Source organism: Delphinus delphis, chromosome 10, assembly GCF_949987515.2.
Source record: "Delphinus delphis chromosome 10, mDelDel1.2, whole genome shotgun sequence".
NCBI classification, from domain to species: Eukaryota; Metazoa; Chordata; class Mammalia; order Artiodactyla; family Delphinidae; genus Delphinus; species Delphinus delphis.
Genome location: NC_082692.2, coordinates 74,645,704 through 74,662,968, shown reverse-complemented (window position 1 = coordinate 74,662,968; position 17,265 = coordinate 74,645,704). Strand labels below are relative to the sequence as shown.

Below are 17,265 nucleotides of genomic sequence, written 5' to 3'. Positions count from 1 at the left end.
TACTTAGAGTTTTCACTCTTCTTTTTTTCCCGTCCTAGAATTTTCTGCATTTGTATTGTTGTTAATGATTTAGCCCATTCTTTCATTTTAAATGGATCACACAGTCATTTTTGTGTCCCGCTGTCTTTTGTTGGAAGAGACATGTCTTAAATTGTTCACTGCTGAATCAGATTAAAATGACTTTAGTGTTAGGCTATTTAAAAAAATCTTTAGTTTGTCTTTTGTGGAGGGTTCATTCTCATGAACACATTGCTCAAACACAGAGTCAACTTTTTTTTCACTCTTCAGGAGTGTGTCTATTAGATTCTAAGCTAAAATGAAGGAAAGTGTGAGCCTGTTTTTAATCACTCTTGGGGACAAATTTCAGATAATTCTGCTAATTTAAATGAGTGATTCTTATCTTTGTTGGAGTCAGGAGACAGAATTTTTTGCATAATGAAGACTATAGGAGAACAACACACACACACACACCATTTTGCAAACAATTTCAGGAGATTCATAGAAGCCCTGGGGTCCATCTACACGCCCAGGTTAGGAAAGTCTGTTTAGTTGGTTTCGGGAAATGTAAATTCAGGAAGGTAGGGTCTCTAAATGGTGAGCCATATGACCTAGCCTCCCTTCCCCAATCTCCTAAATTATATCACTTTCCCCACACGTACTCAGGCCAAAACCCTGGAATCTTCTTTGATCTCCCTCTTTCCTTTGCCTCCCACTCACATCCGTAAGTCTTGTTGCTCCTGCCTCAGAAATGTATCTCAAATTCTCTGCACCTCCACTGCCACCACCATAGTTCAGACCTGTTTTGAATCTCTTATCTAGTCTCCAGTAAAGGCGTCCACCGTGGCATTCAGCTTTCATCCTTGCTTTGATTGAATCTTTATTTATTGATTGATTTCCCTACACAGCATTTAGAATGATCTTTCTAAAAGAGAACTCAGATTCTGTCATAAACCTCCACTCCCCACTGGCTGAAATGTTTTGGAGGCTTCCCCAGGCACAGAGAATAAATCCAAACTGCCAGCCAAGGCTGCAGAGAGCTTGCACACTTTCCTGACACCCCAGATAGGCAGGCCAAGCGTGCTCCCCGTTTAGCAGTGTCGGCTTGGAATGTGCTTGCCTTTGCGTCAATGCATCTCTGTTTTTTTCTGTCAACCCTTGTCTCTTTCACAATAGAGACTGCATTTTGATGTGTTTCTTGCCTTTTGTTTGCTCACTCTCTAGAATGTACACCTTTGGAGGGGAAGGGATGCATACGGCTGGTGTGTGCTGTTTTCTCAGTGTCTTACACATTACCTACCAGATAGAATGATCTTAATTAGTTCCTACTTAATGAATAAATGAAAAACATACGAAGTCCTAAAAAGTGTTTTGTCTTTACCCTTTCCTCCAAAATTTGGCTTTATGGGCTTCCTTTAGTAATTCACTGAGAAGGTCATTTGTTAAACACTTGTTGAATACTTTCCACTATGAAATATTCTCACATCATTTCTCTCAGATTGCTAACTCACAGAGGATGGGCATTTTTGGGGGGGTGGGCGGTTAAATTCAGAATCTGTGAGAATGCCAAGCAAGTATAATGAAGGCTCTCTTTCTGTTTTTTGAAAGAACTTATTTTTCTGTCAACATTTATATTTGTCACAGAAGAGATTTCATCACTGTCACTAAAAGAGCATACAACATTGTTATCCTCAGATCTTCCAAGCTCCAGTGAGTTAATGGTCTACAGGTTTTCCACTTAAAATGTAAGCACCGCCTTTGGTATGTGAAGGGAAAGTCATCTTATATTTATTGTTTGCTATGCCTTTAGCTGGGTGTCTTTTACTTTTTAAATTTTTTTCCATGGTAAAGGATGGACTGTTTTATTTAGACTAAAAAAATTATTAATAAAATTTTTAAATGTTACTTTCCACTTACAGTTAATTAAAAATATTGGCTGCATTCCCTGTGTTGTGCAGTACATCCTCGAGCCTGTCTTACACCCAGTAGTTTGTACTTCCCACTCCTCCACCCCTATATTGCCCCTCCCTCCCCCTCCCCGCTGGTAACCACTAGCTTATTCTCTATATCTGTGAGTCTGCTTCTTTTTTATTATATTCACTAGTTTATTTTTTTAGATTCCATATATAAGGAGTATCATGTAGTATTTATCTTTCTCTGACTGACTTATTTCACTTAGCATAATGCCCTCCAAGCCTATCCAAGTTGCTTGGCAAATGGCAGAATTTCCTGCTTTTTTTTTTTTTTTTTTTTTTTTTTTGCAGTACACGGGCCTCTCACTGTTGTGGCCTCTCCCGTTGCGGAGCACGGGCTCTGGACGCGCAGGTTCAGCGGCCATGGCTCACGGGCCCAGCTGCTCTGTGGCATGTGGGATCTTCCCGGACCGGGGCACGAACCCGTGTCCCCCGCATCGGCAGGCGGACTCTCAACCACTGCGCCACCAGGGAAGCCCAGAATTTCCTGCTTTTTGTGGCTGAATAGTATTCTATTGTGTATATATATATATATATATATATACCACACCTTCTTAATCTATTCATCTGTTGATGGACACTTAAGTTGCTTCCATACCTTGGCAGTCGTAAATAACGGTGCTATGAACATTGGGGTGCGTGTGTCTTTTCGAATTAGTGTTTTTGTTTTTTTTCAGATATATGCCCAGGAGTGGAATTGCTGTATCATATGGTAGTTCCATGTTTAGTTTCTTGAGAAACCTCCTTACTGTTTTCCACAGTGGCTGCACCAATTTACATTTAGCTGGGTGTCTTTTTGATTAGGAATTCAGGACTTAGCTTTTTTTTTTTTTTTAAGTGCATTTCCCTCAATTATTTTCATGTAAGTAAGTTGAGTCTGGTCTGGTTCAGTGGTCTCTTAGAAAGTTTTCCTAGATTAAGCAATGAATAAGCACACATGCCATCTGCTCTTCCATCAAATATTCATTAAAGGCCTACCCTGCATCAAACGCTATGTATGGTGCCAGGTGAACCTGACTGCTAGGGAGTGTTTCATATCTTCTAAGAATGTGCTACCTGCTAAATATTCCCTTTTAAGGTCTTCTTCTTTCTTCTCCCATTTTCTATTTCTTTTCTCCCATTAAGGAGTCTCTCTGTTCTATATTTATGGTTTGGCTGCTCTTTGCTTTCATGTGGTATCTGAACTGTGATGTTAGGTTGCTCCATTGGCCTGTCCAACTGCGCTGAAGATCTGATGGGAAATGGAATTTTCAGTGGCTCTTTAGGGGCATCAACAAACCTGAAGTTGGAATCCATGCTTTTCGGGACCTGATAGAACTTGCCCTGGAAGGATGCTATCTACACGGGAGCTTGGGTTTCGATCTGGCCACCCCATAGAAGTAGAAACTCAACGTGCTCTCTCCTTATTCCCAAACTGGGTAGAATATAAATGTGTACATGGTAAAGTGCTGTTAAATTATTTATCTTGCTTGTGGTTTTCCAGCAACTCTCCCATGAATTGCACATCTTTAGCATTACTTTCTGATCTATACTAGACGAAAAAGCTTTTCACAGAGTTTTTGAAGTGATTCTCACAGCAGAGTGTATGTGTGGTTTTAAAAAATTTTTTTATATCACTCATTGGAAATGATCCTTAAATATTTCTTTCAGCTGCTGAGCGTACTTTATTCCTCTTCTATTGAAACACTTCTCCAACTCTTAACACCTAAGAGCGTTTTTACAACATTGTCATTGTGGTGTGTTCTCACCCCTGTGTTGGCACATTATGGACAGATACTTCTGCGTGGCAGTACATTTCTTTTTCAATACTCTCCTAACCAGAGTGATTTAAAGTTCACATACTTCTGTATATTTGCAGGACTGTACCAGTAATACTGAATTTTTGTAATGGTTATTCAGAGACATTGTAAGACCTAGAAATGATTCCATATCATTAAGGAAAGGGAAAAGGAGTCTTGGAAAAAGTATTTCTTTTGCTTTCTAATTAAAGAATGGCAGATCTTTTGTGTATATGCTGGTATTCTTCCTTCCCTCATGGCAGCTAAAACGAATAAATCTCCCCATTCTTCCCTCCTTATCCCTGTCAAGGCCTCAGAATCCTCTTCACCATACTGTTCTAAGCAGCTACACAAATTATTTGGAGTTAGCAAAAGAGATGAAACCCATTTAACTTGCTGTAGTCCCTGGGAGAACAGGTGATGAGCAGAGCCCCCACTGACCTGTAGGGCTGGTCCTGGTCCTGAAAGCACAGTGACATTGCTGGTTGCCTTGCAGAAGGAGAGAGAGCTTTGAGGTCTCACACTGGCAGTTAAATGCTCTAGTTTGTAATTGACATAATCACTTCTGCTCACGACTCCTTGGCCAGAATGCCTTCAGCTTCACCCAAGCACAAGGATACAGGAAGTATAATCCTGTCATGTGCCTGGAATGGCAAGAATGGAAATCGTGAGCCAGTTTCACTAATGACTGCCATGTTCCATTTGATGTATTTTAATGCTCAGCTTCTCAGCATATTTCACTAGGCAGAAGGCCCTCTTGCTTTGCTCATATGATTCGTAGGATATTTACTCTACTTTTTGGTTAAAAAGCTGAGATCTTCAGGCATCTCTGTGTGTAGGTAAAGGAGGCTCAGTAGTCCCAACATCCTTTGGAACAGTTGTCGTATGTAGGGTTCTGCAAAAAAAGAAAAACAAAATAGTCTTACTGCTTAAAGAAAAAAAAAGCATATGAGAAATGCTGCTTAGTATCTCTCTCTTTTTTTTTTAAGTCAGAATGCACGTTAGTACATGATACATCCTGATGAGTCCTGCTGTAAAGAAACCTATTTTGCCTCATTTCATTCAGTGTTTCTTAATCTTCTTTGACTACACAATATTTTTTTTCTTCTATCATGTGTAATAACATCTCATGGAAGCAGTGTTCTGGGGAACCACTGTAGTAAACACTGCACTAGGTACCTGGAGACTTTTATCACCTTGGGAAGCATTGAAACAGCATATGGACAATTTTACTGCATGGCCCAGGATTCTCACTTTAGAACTGTGTGACCTTGGATATATAGTATCACTTTTTTTGACCTTTGCTTCTGAATGTGGATAAATGGGGGTGATATTATCTACCTCAATGCATTGCTGATTATCACTAGGACGTAATAGGCCGCAAACAAATGTTGTATATTCTCCCCTTCCCTTACTGATACCATTTACTTTCTCCCACATATTTAGTTTAATATAAGCATGTAACTTTTTTTCCGATTCTGATTCTCTTAGGATAATCAATATAGGATTCTTTTGCCTTGAAATATTCACAGACGATGCGAAATTTAAACCAGAGAATCTGCACCAGAGTGCATCCCGGCTGCGGGCTCCTCTTTCATTTTACTTTCTTTGAAAGCCACCCATTTACTTCTCTGTACGAATATGATTCTCCCCTCTAAGCATCCAGATCGGTGCAGAAGTTTGGGGATTGCTCAGGGCAGATCTGCCAGGGGAAAGATACCTGATTCCTCTCCCACAGTTGACTAAGGACTTGCTGTATCTTTGGCCCAAAGCATTCTCCAGGACACAGCATGAGAATTCTAGAAGATACTTGTGAGGTGCTTGCATTGAGATCCAGGTATGAGCAGAATACTATCATTATCTTAATTACATTGTGCTGGAATGTATCATACTCTGCAAATTAAATTTGCTTAAAATTACATTCATGCCATTTATGCTTATGGTTGATGAATATTCTATGAAGTCTTGAGTTACTGAAGTGGGTTTGTTAATATCCCATAAAGAAAGGTGTGGCCCAAACTGTCAAGACGCTTCTTCAGAATTGTATTGGTTCATTTTTTGGACAATATTTCTACCTTTCTGCTTAAAAAAAAAAAAATCACAGAATTACCTACATTGCGAGTAGTAGATTACTTTTGAGATGCCACCTACTTTGATCCAAAACTCTGCAACTGTGCCACTTAAATCAATTGAATCTTTTCTCAGAAATACCTCACAGTCATCCTGGTGTTGTTTTTTGAAGTGACATTAAGAATTATTTTAAACATTTGCAAGGACTAGGATTATTTATTAGAGCAAATAATGCGTTACACGGGGTCTACAGAAGTCTGCAATGCAAACTGGAAAGTTCCTTGTTTGTCCTTAAACTACATACTCATCTACAGTAGAGATGAATACAGACTCTTCTTTTTTTATTAGTTCAGAAGAATGACTCATTCTTCATCATATTATTTGATGTCAACTTATTCCATATTCATATATACACATGTTAATCGGCTTCATTGGGATCAGTGATATTTTGATGGTTTGATTTATTTTAGTGACTTTTCTATTCTGAATCCCTAGAGTAGATCAGATTTGGCAAAATAGATGGGAGCAAGTCTGAGCAACTCTGAGAATAATATTCTGCTGTTGTCTTTAACTAATCATCTGAATCAGTACATTTCCATTTCTGTGTCATGACTCTATATTTAAATATTTCATATTTGTCATGGAAATGCTCATAAAAATTATTTTTTAAATCATCAGGTATTATCTTTGATGAGCAAATTTCAAACTTATCAAATTTTTTGGAATAACAGTGTAGCAACATAATGATCATTTGATATTGTTGGGACAGTTCTCACTTTTACAGCATCTCATTTTGTTCTTGATTCCACCAGACCTTTGCAGTTGTTTTTGTGGTTCACGACAGTTGTTGGCTATCAGCTGGGGTACCTTAGTTGTCTTTCACTTGGCTGTTGTCTCCAGTAGCCTAGCTGGACTTTTTCCACAGCGTGTTGGTCTCAGAGTTCCAAAAAGACAGAAAAAACAGAAGTTGCAACGTCTGTTAAGGCCTGACTTTGGAAAATCACATAGCAACACTTTGATCACATTCCACTGGTCAAAGCAAGCCACAGGCCGGTCCAAACTCAGTGGGAAGGGAAATAGACTCCAACTTTTGGTGAGAGGAGCCGCAAAGTCACTTTGCAAAGGGGCATGTAGGATGGGAGGGATTCTTGTGCTAATGTTGGTGAATAAGCTACCACAATGTCTTCAGGTGTTTCATTGGTGTAAAGATTCCATTTCATTTCTTTCTTGCATTGTGTGTATCCTGAACTGGCTGTGTGTCAGCAAGAGTTCAGCACAGGGTCTGGTATGTTGCCATGTCACTTTAACGTGGCAAAAACACCCTACATGTTCATGCAAAAGGACAGAGACAGTCACTTCTGGGTTGATGGTGAGAGTGGGGAAGAAGAGGGAAAGAAAAGGCATTACCCAGTTTCTGGTAGTCCTTGGTGATATAGATGATGCTATGAGAAAGTCAATGGCTCCCAATAATTAGACTGTCCAACAGGCAATGGGATCTTCAGTGTGTCTGACAGCCTGACTCATTGACATAGACTGTAATACCTAATCTTCCTCCTATCTGTCAACCCAGGGGAGCCCGAGTTACCTTGAAGAAACTGAAGCTCAAAGCTGGAAAAGGGCAAAAATTCAGGCTCTGCATCCCTCTTACTTCCTCTCGCTGATAAAGATGGTTCTCCCATTCTTGATCCCCTTGTTCACAGTTCCCTGTTAGAACAAGGGCATTCTCAGGGCTTCCTTTGCCCAGCACTGAGGCCTCCTTCCACCGTGGGGCTGTACGTCCCCTCTGCTTTCTTCATTTGAGGCTGGGTTTTTCTCAGGCAGTTAGCAGTTTTGCACAGTCTGTTTGTATTTCATGAAGTGTGATTCTCTTCCATGAACAGAAGGACTCTGCGAATAGAGGGCACACTTTTAATGAGAGGACCGTCAGAGACTGAGTCATGAAAGCTATACAAAGTGTAACATCACAATGCTATGCTTAATAACATGGACTTTGGAATCAGACAGATTTGGGTTGAATTCTAGTTTTAGTCTCCTACGGAGTGTACTGTCTTGCACAGATTTCTTATTTTCTGTAAGCTGTAATTTCCTCATCCGCCAAATAGGAATTATAATAGTCCTCCATTGGTTTGTTGGAAAGATGAAATCAACGAGAGTCCATATATAAATGAAACGGTGATTTTGGCCAAAGGAAGAATACCCGACAACTTTCTTTGATGCATAAATTGCTAGGCCATTTTCAAGGATAGGTTTTGGTCCAAATTTGGAGAAATAGTTTCTGATTTTAGAAAATGGGAATGCAGGACCATCCTGAAAAGTTTGTCTAACACCCCTAGGCAGAGTTAGATCCTGACTTCTCTATGCTCCCACAACATTCTGTACTGATTTCTATCAATAGCACTCATCTCTCAGCGTCGTATGATCTGTTTATGCTACATGATAGTTTGGGATAATAGAGTGTGAACACTTCAAGGTCAGTTACTCTGTCACATTCATCTTGGCATCCTAAATTTTCACACAGACGCTGGACTGAAAGGAGGCTGTGGTTGTGGGGTGGATGGATGAGTGAGTTGCCAGCCAGCCCTCTGTTTGGTTCACTCTCCTGTTTGTGAAGTCCGCTTTAAATCTCATCTGCACTAAAAAGTCTTCTTTGATTTTCCTCTGCTATGAGAAATCCCTTTGTCGACCATAGGAACTAAATCATAATTATTGACCTTCTCTTCTTTAAAAAAAACTGTTATTACTAAATGAATGTGTTTCCTTTAGACTATAGGGAGAGGCCAGATCCCATTTGATAATCTCTTTCACAGGCTTTCAGACATAATGAGTACTGGATAAACATATTAAATTCAATTGAGTAGATTACCTTCTTTGAGGGTTCTCATGCACGTTGGCTAAAAAGTCTCTTCAGAGGTGTTAATTCTACGCAGAGAGGACCCAGGGATAAGTGTGTTCTTGTAGCCCATGCGCAATATGGGATTTGCCCGCTAGCAAGGCCTAAGAGTCTCCAAATTAAATTATATGGCACCTGTGATATTACCTTAAAACAACTGGCATATAAACAGTGGCAGAAGAATTTCAAGAGCCGTCTGCTGTTCTTCAAAATTAATTTGCTTTCCCTGAGTTGCTTGTCTAGGAACAACATGGAGCACATGGTACCTACCATCTTTGGGTAATATGGTATTTTCTTCTAAGGCTTGTGCACTTATTTTGAGGAAATAATTGTCTTCTCAGAAGAATTTGTGAATAACACTGTTTTGGTGCTCTCACGTGTTTGTAGATCACATGCTTCCTTTTTCCATTTGGTAGTGGCAGAAACTCCTTGAGTTGTAATGGGGAGTAAGACTCATGATTTATCTATGTGGTGTTAATACCACAACACATTTTATGGTTGTGATTAGTCTCTCAAAGCATCAGAATTATTACAGAGTCATGAAAATGTTCTACTGTGTTGACATATTTTTCTTAGAAAGGTAATTTTTTTAAGATACGTAATATTTTTCGAATATGCTATTAAGATAACATTGTAGTCCTCAATTTAGGAAAAGAGGAATACCCTCCCCCCACAATACTTTCAGTTTCCTTTACTTAATTTTTTTCTGATGTGATTCCTCTAAATCAAGGGCTGACACTTCAAGGCCCACGGGCCAAATCTGGCCAGGCTCCTCTTTTTGTATATAAAGGTTTCCTGGGATATAGCCACACCTGTTTGTGTTCGTATTATCCATGGCTCCTTAGGCATATGGCCCACCAAACCTAAAATATTTACCATCTGGCCCTTTGCAGAAGAAGTTTGCAGATCTGCTTTGACTTCTTTATGAACCTCTTTATATTTTCAGGTAGCCATGGGATAATTCATCCCAGGCAGAGGTTCCCCATGGTTACTCTAGAACCCTTGCCTTATTCAGGTGCCCCAGGTCCCCACTGCATTGGGCAGCCCTCTGTGCTTCTTATCTGTGCCCCCGATAGTACTGCGGTTGTGTATTTCAGTGCCTGTCTCCCGGACCGGAAGGACAGGAACACCTTCTTATTCTCCTTTGCTGTTCCCAGAGCCTAGTACAGTGTCCACACTTAAGTGATGCTCATTGTTCATTGAAGGAACAAATGAGTTACACGTCTCAGTCACAATATAAAGCAGCATTTTAATAGGTACAGTTTATCTGAGACTCTGAGTATTGTAGAAACTACTTCTTTCTAGTTATAAAAGGGTTTTTTAAAAAGGCTTTTACCTTCACAATTTTATTTCCTTTGGGCTCATGTGAAAATTAGTTTATGTTAAAAACGAGTTTACATTTCTCCAGTTTTCATCTAACATTAGTTCTAACCATGCTAGATCTTAAGGATAAACTTCTTTGAATTAAAAAAAATATATTGCAGACTATCTCAATCTTGTATAGATGATTGAAAAGTAAATGAATGTCATCTCCATTTTGTCAGGGTTTTAGTACTCAGAGGTGGCTGATACAAGGGTCTGGCTTATTATTTATTCTCTCATTCCAGCAAGACTTCCTAAGCATCTCTGGTGTTGTAGGTGGTGGTGAAAGAGCAATAAACAAGACAAAGCCTTTACTTTTGTGGAGCTTCCTTTCTCATCTGGGTACATAGTAACCAGCCAAGAAAACCACCAGCTGGTGGCAGGGGGGCTGTGAAAAGATTAAAATAGGGTGATATAAGAGTGAGAAAGCAAGTAGCAGTTTAAAGTCCCTAGCAGCTAATTGTTCTTTTGAGAGAGTGGCATTGGAACTAGGTTCTGAATGATAAGAAAGAAGCGGCCATGTGAAGATCAGGGGGAATTGATCTAGGCAGAACAAATAACCAGGACAAAACCCCCAAATCTAGGAAGGAGCTTAGTGTGTTTGAAGAACAGAAAGAAAGCAAATATGGCAGATGTATAGTATGCTAGAGAGGAGTGAGGAAAAAGAGGCTCAGGAGGTAGGTAGGCATCAGTCAGGATGCAGCCTACGGTGAGGTCAAGGCTCAGGCTCTTGTCTTCTCCGGTTGTAAAGGAACTGAGGGAAGACGGTTGATGCTGACTGTCTCACGCCCAGTTAGTGCCCAGAATGGCCCCAGGGAGTGTGACGGTTAGCGAATCTGCTACTGGCCAGGTCAGCTTCTCACACTGCAACCAGAGGCTCCAGAGCCCCCGGTGTGTAATGCCAGACCCAGCTACCTCCGTGTAGAGTGATGTGGAACCCACCTGCGTGGCCATTTCTAGGTTGAGATGGCTGTTTGGCCGTCCTCTGGGTCCCAACAGAACAAAGACAGTGATCACCCACATGACCACCTGCAGAAGTAAGCACCCTTGAGAGTAATCTCCATTTCATCTTATTTTTTGCTTCAAAATGTCTGCGTGATATGCAGATAAGATGACCTTTTAACAAAAGGTTGGGTTGCAGGGAATATTATGTCAGGACAATGTTGCCTAAATGGGTTGCTGAAAAATATTCACCTAAATGAGAATGTGCTTAGCCGTTGAAATCTTTTGTGATATGTTGTATTTCTATATTAATATTCAGTTACAGTAAAAAATGTATGTGATGTATCACCCTGCGGTTAGGTATGTACAGGATAGAACATCTCACACGTTCAACCATTTTGGTTCCGTTCCATAAACAGTTTGATTCGTTAAACTCGGGTCAAGCTGATTCTTAGCACTGGGTAAGAAAATGGACAGGTAATAAGATACAGTTTTTTATGGCATTGGAAAAAACCTTTCAGATGTCATCGATATTACTAAAGTAACGTTAGACACAAAGATTGCCAGATTCGTTCCATCAGTTTTCACAGTAAGCAGTTGTTTCAATAGAATGTTATTCCCTTCCCAACCTAGTTGCTGTGTGCAGACATAGCCAGCCACAGTAATTATGAATATTGTTGAAAGCTTGCAAAATTGTCATCTTGCTGTGGTTTGGTGAAGTCAGAGCCTAAGGGAGGGTGTAAATTAAAGCAGGGAGGAGGAAGATGGGGAAAGGGCTCTTTTAACAGCAAAAAAAGCAACTCAGTGGGAGTGGAGGCTGGCCATCAGCTCAGACGAAATGAAAGGAAATTCTCCATTTCTAAATGGTTCATTGACCCATGATAATAAAGCAGCCCTTCCAAAGAAGGATAATTATCTTTTTAAGTATCAGATGCCCTGTGGGTGAAGGCCTCCCTGCTCCTCTCTTGAAAAATGAACTCAGATTAAACAAATACTCATTCTCCTAGTTTACCATTGACATAAATTTCCTGATTATGAGCAAAATTAATCAGTTTTCCCTCTCTTTTTCCCCCTGTCTTATGGAAATGAGGCCCGCCCAGCTGAGCTCAGTGCATTTCCCCTTGGGTCCTGAGTCCTACCAATAGTGTGGTGGGCTAAAATGCTTGACATTCTGGTGAGACTAGCAACTGTAGACTTGTGGTTTTATTATGCCCCTTAGCTGCTTGGCTCAAAGCAGAAGCCTGTTCTTTTAAAACAAGAAAAACGAAAGAAACAGAAAAGAACATTAGCTTTTTTTCTCCTGCTGGTACCTGAAAACTCAACAAAAATTAATGTAGCTTGTGTGTGTATACACATGTATGTGTACATGTCTATATGTGTATACCATACACTTATGAGTTCAAATACAAAAAGGAACTGAAACGTTATTGATGATGTGACGCTGAATGTTTATTTGCTACCAACAAATGATCAAACTTGCATCCTTTTTCTCTAGAATATGTTATTTGTTCAGACCAATAATGTAAATATGTTGATTTGTCTGACTAACAGAATACATTAAGATGGCTTCATTCGCACAAGCAGACACCCCTTGTTTTAACTTAATGATTTGCCTTCAACTGCCTTCTTGAATTCTTAGTCATCAGTTTGAGGAATGCTGCTTAACCGTGTGGCACATCTCCTTGTTGTAAATGAAGTTCACTGAACATTTTCAGAATCTCTATACTCCTTTTAAAAATAAAATACTCTTGTCTTTTGATTACATATTTCTCTACAGAGATATTGAAATTAAAGTTTTGATTGTGACGCTCTTCCTAGAAAAACCAACTGAATATTCCAGTTGCTTTTCCAACCCAGGGCCTTTGGCTGCTTGAGAATAGGGGTCAGGAGATAACGGTCCAGAATAGATCCTGCCTCATGGCCTAATTATTTCAGCCAGCACTTAAGTCTCTCTGAACACTGATGTCTTTGTCTCTTAAGAGAATTTCTTCAGTGCGCCATAGCTTCTCCTTTAAAGTATAATGAACCACGTTTGCAAGCTCTCTTTGAACTCCTTGGAGTTCAGTGGTTGGTAAATATTTGTTCTTTTATTCCTTAGCCTTTGCGAGTTCAGGCCCTGGGCCAAGGGGCTTCAAGCCTGTGGGTATAAACTTCTTGGTAAAAATGGTCCCTAAAGCAAGCAGAGTATACCTTAACAGACCTCACTGCAGATGTCCTCGTGTGTCCCCTCCGGCCAGTGGAGCGCTTCCGAGACCTGCATCCCAATGAAGTGGCCGACCTGTTTCTGGCAGCACAGAGAGTCGGGACGGCAGTGGAAAAGCATTTCCAGGGCACCTCTCTCACCTTTTCCGTGCAGGTGAGTGTACAGATAGCTCGCTCATCCAGGGCCACCCTGCTATCCACAAGGCTCCGACGTGGACTTGGTGAACAGGGTGGAATATCAGCGGAGGCAATGCGTGCAGGGTTGTTGACCAAGCAGCTGGGAGTACTGGACGTGTGATGTATGTGATGAGCATGAAGACATTCCAGATCTTTTATTGGAACTGGGGCTGGACATGTCATTTTGATTCCAGGAGAAATATGTTTTGAGCCCTGCTCTATTTCTCGGGGAATAGAGATATGCAGGTTAGGTAGGGCCTCGCCCTCACAAGGCTGACCTTTTTAATTCAGCCTCAGTGATTGATTATGGATTGCTTATGGGATGAAGCTGGATTGATTGAGTGTTCGGTGTGGCCTCCTTCCTGGTAAAGAAGCTAGACCCCCAATCCCTAGAGATCTTTAGGCTGAGTTTGAGCCAACGCTTGTCAGTGTGGGAGGAGGTCGGCGGTGGGTCATCAGCTGTGGGAACTGGGTGAATCTTCAGGTAGTAATATACCATGAGCCCCTTCCTATCGCCCATGGAAAGAGCTGCGGGTATCTATACGTAATTAAAGCCCTGTGTGGCCTTGAGATTTGATGACTCTCCAAAAACCCTTTGGAAAGAATGGATGGTTTCATGATGCAAGAACTTGTACTCAGTGCTTTAGGCAAACCGGATATTTATCATCCTCCCTCTACCCTCCTCAGCTCTCCACCACAGACTTTAAAAGAGAACAGATAGAGAAGGCCACCGTTTTCAGGTCGTGAAAGACTCTGAGTAGAAATGTTCATCTGCTTTTTTTTTTTTTTTTTTTTTTTATTGGCCGCGCCATGCGGCCTGCGGAATCTTAGTATCCCGACCAGGGATTGAACCTGTGCCCCGTGCAGTGGAAGCAAGGAGTCCTAACCACTGGATGACCAGGGAATTCCCTCATCTGCATTCTTTAAAAAAAAACCTTTTGCCACCATGTCTGTGTCAAGAGTATCTAAACTTCCTTGTAAAATACTGTGTGTGGGGTGTGTTGTGTGTGTGTGTGTGTATGTGTGTCTGTCTGTCTGTGTGTATTGTGTATTAACCCCTTTGAGTCACCTTCAAGCAGGTAGTTAAGCTCAGGGTGGGTTTATTAAGCTGATGCTGCAAATCATGTTTCCAGAGAGACCAAATGAAGGCAACTGGGTGAAGACATCTGTCAGTGTTTAATGGAATACTAGAAGAAAATTCACATTCATAGGAAATGGCCAATGCTGGTTATCTAACATGATTTGCTAGAAACTTAATTCCCAAAGTATAGAAACTGATGTTAAAAAATATAGAAACTGTTGCTATTCTATAAAGCACTTAGAGTACTTTCATATATGTGGCGTTTCAAACTTTTTAAAACTTTGACGTACAGTAAGATATATATTTATTTCACAATCATACATTTCCCTCTCCCCCTACAGACATGTAGATAAAGGAAACAGAAACTTCACAAAGCAGTGTTTACCTATTCTGTACAGTCTAATAGTTTTTGTTCTGTTATCTGATTTCTTTTGTCTTCAGTGCTGGTCACAGCCCATCAAGTTGACTTTATGACCCACTAATAGGTTGAGACTCCAAGTTTGAAAACCACTGATTACACAGGGCTGCTTAATCTTCGCCATAGCAGGGCAAGAATTCTCACCCCAAGTAGTTTGGGTCTTAGAAGTAGAAAGCCTTAACCTAAATTTTCAGAGTTGTCATTCCATTTTGAAATTTCTGATTGTAGAAACATTGCCTGTTGTGCTGTTCCCAACCAGCTGAGCAGTTACTTGCTTCTGCTTTGTATTGTGGCTGATGACTAGACGAGTTTGCTTATTTTTTAGCTAAGCAAGTAGTTCTGTTGTGCTTCAGAAAGCCGAGGGAAGGACCCAGGATGGGAAAAGAGCTCAGCTACAATAAACACTTGCACCTTTTCTCCCAAGGTCAGAAGAGCCAGAAAGGGCCCACTCTTGGGTGCTCCTTCTACATGAGACAGCCCCTATTCTTGCTTCTTGCTTAATGGATTATGTTTATAGCAATTTCCTGAGGAGAGACTTAAAGTTATCAGGCATTAATTACGCTACATCTGGTTTAAAGATAACCAAAAGGTGTGATACTTCACCTCCCCAAATATTTCCAGTCTTCCTTTAATGCAATTAAAACCATAGCCAAAAGCAAAGAGCATAAAAAGTAGGAAAGGGGTTCACTCACTGGATAATTTATATCATTTTTATACATAACTTCTTACTCTCAAGCGGAAATGGAGAACTCTTGGGCCCCGTACCTTCGAAGCAAATGGTCCCCATGAGGAAACTATAAATTAACACACAATGAAATTGGATCTAAATTATTAACAGGCAATATTTCTGAATAAGCAGGAGATACCATCTACCTGTTCTCACCTCTGTCTTTATTTTTTTCCCCCTATTTCTAGGATGGCCCCGAAGCTGGACAAACTGTGAAGGTGAGTGCTTATTATATGCATACAAATTAATAGGGGGCGATTACGAGAACTAATAAAAAATCACACTGAGTCATTTGGAGCACATTGCTGCTTCATTATGTTATCTTCGAGGTCAGAGAGAGCCTTGGTGTTGGAGCTATAAATCGTGACATTGTAAACTTTGCCAAGCAATATGTTTCACATTCGTTTACAAGACATTTACCTTTTGTAGTAAAATTATTATTGTTCAAATGCTAAAACAGAAACTAAATCATGGAGTCCTGAAACAGAAACGGAAGTCAAACGAGTTCATGGGAGGTAGTGTCTAGGAAACAGGACATACGCCGCATGTGGATTTGTGGGTCTCCTGTTAAGCCTGCACCTCTGTGGCAGCCTTCTGGTTCTCTGCACTGTATATTGTTGCTTTGCCATTGCTGAGTGGAGGGCTCACAGATATGGTGGCCCCATGGTTGTCCCTTCACTCCTCGCCCGTTGCTTCCCTCTGTTCTCCTCCTTTCCACCCACACACCTGCTCTTTTCCTCCCTTTGTACTTAATACCAAAGTTCAACATAATGGAGTCAGTGGAGCTCAAAAATGAGTTTTTAAGTGTGCCAGAAGACGGAAGGAAGATTTATCAGCAGTCTCTGCTTCCCTAATAAAGTAAAAGAAAAGAATAAAATCCTGGCTGATTCTGAAGCTGAGTGTCAGCCCCCTTCATACAAATGCAAATGCCTGTGCAGTTAGTTCCTACACCTAAATCATAGAAGAGGCCTTTTTATTCTTTTTCTTTTCTTTTTTTCGTGTTAGAAATCTGAAGCAAGTCTAACTGGGGTGCTTATGTTACATTTTGCGAAATAAGATTTTATGGCTTTGAGACTGGCTGTGAGTGAGGAAGGTGATGCTTGGTACCAAACAATGCCAACTAAACATCATCCTCTTTTGATATTCGTCTGCATATGGTTTTAATGCTTAACACAGCTACCGTGGGACTTTTATAATAGAATCTCTGGGAAATACTTTTGAGGAGCAAATGTCCTACAGAGATGGCCACCAAATTCCTTATGATAAAAAAGAGCTAGCCTTGCTCCAGACACACAGTGTGATAAGGGCAGAGGGGCTTCACAGCTTTCCCCCACCTCCGTGCCAGGCTTCTAAACATGCCGATGCTAAAAAAAAAAAAACAAAAAACAAACGTGTAATACGGTAGCTTCGTTTTGCAATTGCTTTTGGAAATACAAAATGTAAATGTTTAAACCTGGTTGCTAGATTTTTTTTTTCTTTTTAAAGAACATTTATTTATTTATTTGACTGCACCGGGTCTTATGCGGCACACGGGGGCACGCAGGATCTAGTTCCCTGACCTGGGAACGAACCTGGGCCTCCTGCATTGGGAGGGCAGAGTCTTAACCGCTGGACCACCAGGGAAGTCCCACTACATTTTTTTAAAAAT

At 40.7% G+C, this 17,265-nt stretch overlaps 1 protein-coding gene across 27 annotated transcripts in view; it reads left to right on the top strand.

Moving 5' to 3' along the window:
* The window catches only part of FHIT (fragile histidine triad diadenosine triphosphatase), a 1,444,513-nt gene that overhangs the window by 1,163,851 nt on the left and 263,397 nt on the right, over positions 1-17,265 (top strand). For all 27 annotated transcript variants that reach the window (XM_060022809.1, XM_060022803.1, XM_060022817.1 and 24 more), the window contains 2 exons: positions 13,223-13,368; positions 15,806-15,835. In XM_060022809.1, coding sequence (XP_059878792.1) covers positions 13,223-13,368; positions 15,806-15,835 — 176 coding nt within the window. The remainder of the gene's footprint in view (positions 1-13,222; positions 13,369-15,805; positions 15,836-17,265) is intronic.